Source organism: Punica granatum, chromosome 6, assembly GCF_007655135.1.
Source record: "Punica granatum isolate Tunisia-2019 chromosome 6, ASM765513v2, whole genome shotgun sequence".
NCBI lineage: Eukaryota > Viridiplantae > Streptophyta > Magnoliopsida > Myrtales > Lythraceae > Punica > Punica granatum.
In genome coordinates this window covers 7,172,827-7,174,791 of record NC_045132.1, presented here as the reverse complement: position 1 = coordinate 7,174,791, position 1,965 = coordinate 7,172,827, and the positions used below count along the sequence as shown (strand labels likewise).

At 43.8% G+C, this 1,965-nt stretch overlaps 1 protein-coding gene across 1 annotated transcript; it reads right to left on the bottom strand.

The window, feature by feature from the left end:
* Positions 1-1,125: 1,125 nt before the first annotated feature.
* LOC116209847 lies at positions 1,126-1,446 on the bottom strand. Its single transcript, XM_031543574.1, has one exon. It carries the CDS (start codon positions 1,444-1,446, stop codon positions 1,126-1,128), a length of 321 nt encoding a protein of 106 aa, XP_031399434.1.
* Between the last annotated feature and the right edge of the window lie 519 nt (positions 1,447-1,965).

Here is a 1,965-nt window from a genome sequence, read left to right as displayed (position 1 = left end):
GAAGCTTTGGTGCTTTTTTTTTTTGGTGCTATAATTGAGGATTAGCACTAGCAACTAAAAATCGGGTCTTCGAAGTATATATGAATTAGATTCGGACTACTAAGCATTAGCCTGGGTTACCGAGTCATGTCATGTACATCAACATTTTCCCTTGATATTGATCCCATTGTTGATGATGGACGATGAACATGGCTTGTCTTCATCCATCCATCTATCTTTAAGGTGATCTTCTCAAGTGCTTCTCGGCATTTTGAAACGTTCTTCCTCCCCGGAGAGTGGGAATTCCATCACTTAATCGATTCAATCAGTTACAGCCTTATCAAGATCCCCCCGCGTGCTTGTCACAAGAACAAGACAATGTCTCGAGGCTGGTCTCAAGCTCAAAAGTGCATGTTCGGAGCGGCTCCTTGTGATTCACAATAATGGGTATATGCTGTCACGCCTGCAGCATTAGGTTGTTCCCTAATAAGAAAACGAAATCAGAGACATTGTCCCAAGCCTTCAACTGTATTTGTACCACTTATATAAATTCACTCAGAGTGTAAACTGAATTTAATTAAGGAAAACTTCGACCGAGAGAAGGGGCCTAAACTGTCTGATCTCAGGAAGGTTTGGGGTATAAATTGGGTGTATATATATCTGGAGATGCAGTCTTCTAAATTAAAGAAAATCAGGCAGGACCCGAAATCACAGTCATAAATTCAAAATTTACTTGAGGTTAGCCCAAGTTGAATAAAATTACACAACAGGAACCGGAGACAGTGATTATCGAGGAATAGTACTTAATTGAATAGAAAAACATCAGCCGCCTCATCGATGAAGAACTGTAGATATTTCCCAGACTAATTTGCCTAATAAAAAGGAATGATCAATTTTTCATAACCGCCTGTAGTTGTGGACCAACATATACAAGAGGTCTTCGCGATAAAATCAGCAACAATGCCGTCTCAGCAAGTGAGCGTCTCCCAAGGACACAACGTTCGAGCAAGAAACCCAACTTCCCTCTCTCTTTTGATTAATCTTTGAAGGAAAGGAGCTGCGGTAATGGATATTTTCACACTGAAACGGGAAATGGGCTGGATCTCGCAGATCTAACGCTCCTCACAATAACTTAACGCCGCCCTCTCAAACAGAATCGATAACAGCCTTCACTTTCTCGTGATACCTCTGCTCTCTCTTCAGATGAACCGAAAAAGCTGGGATTCCCTTGAGGAGGAGACGCTCAACTAGTATATTCCCAATCTTTGCAGCAGCTGCCACGTCCCGAGTGGACTCCATGCTCGACCTCAGGGCCGTCTCCTGTGAGCTTGCAGAGGAGGCAACTGTGGCTGTAGGAGAGTGTATCCCTTGGGCACTCACAAACTTGCTCGTGAAGTGCATCTTTAATACGTAAGGCTTGAGGTAGTCCACGATCCTCGGGGGCCTCCCAGGTGGGGGAATCACCATTGTGCCTCCGAAAGCAACAATCAGAAAATGGATGGTAAGAGTTTAAAGGGCTAGAAGGACCCAAACTGATAGCAATATTGACAACAAGGAGAAAGATATCAGACTGTTCTTAATTTGGGCAAATAGCTCCCAGACTCGTAGAGTTAACCCATCTTAAGCATTTACGACTCCAGCGCACTACATCGATAGGGTTTCTAGATTGAAATCCATTGGTTGGGGGAGTGAGTGGCAGCGGCTCTCTGGCGAGACGAGGAAGAGGCCGGACTGAGCCAGAGGAAGAAAGGAAAAGGAAAACACCCCTTTGCCCCTCAACTAATCTTTAGGAACATTTGTACCCTCAACTATGAAGAAGGGCAAAACGTACCCTGCCGTTCTACTTTCCGTCAAAATAGATGAAAAGTAAAATAAAAAAGGAAAAAAAAACTCAAATTTTGATTTTCTTTAAGCAAACACATGGAGGCCTGAAACTCTATGCGCTCTCTCTCCGCTGGCCAACAACTACTAAGCCGCTGGCAACCT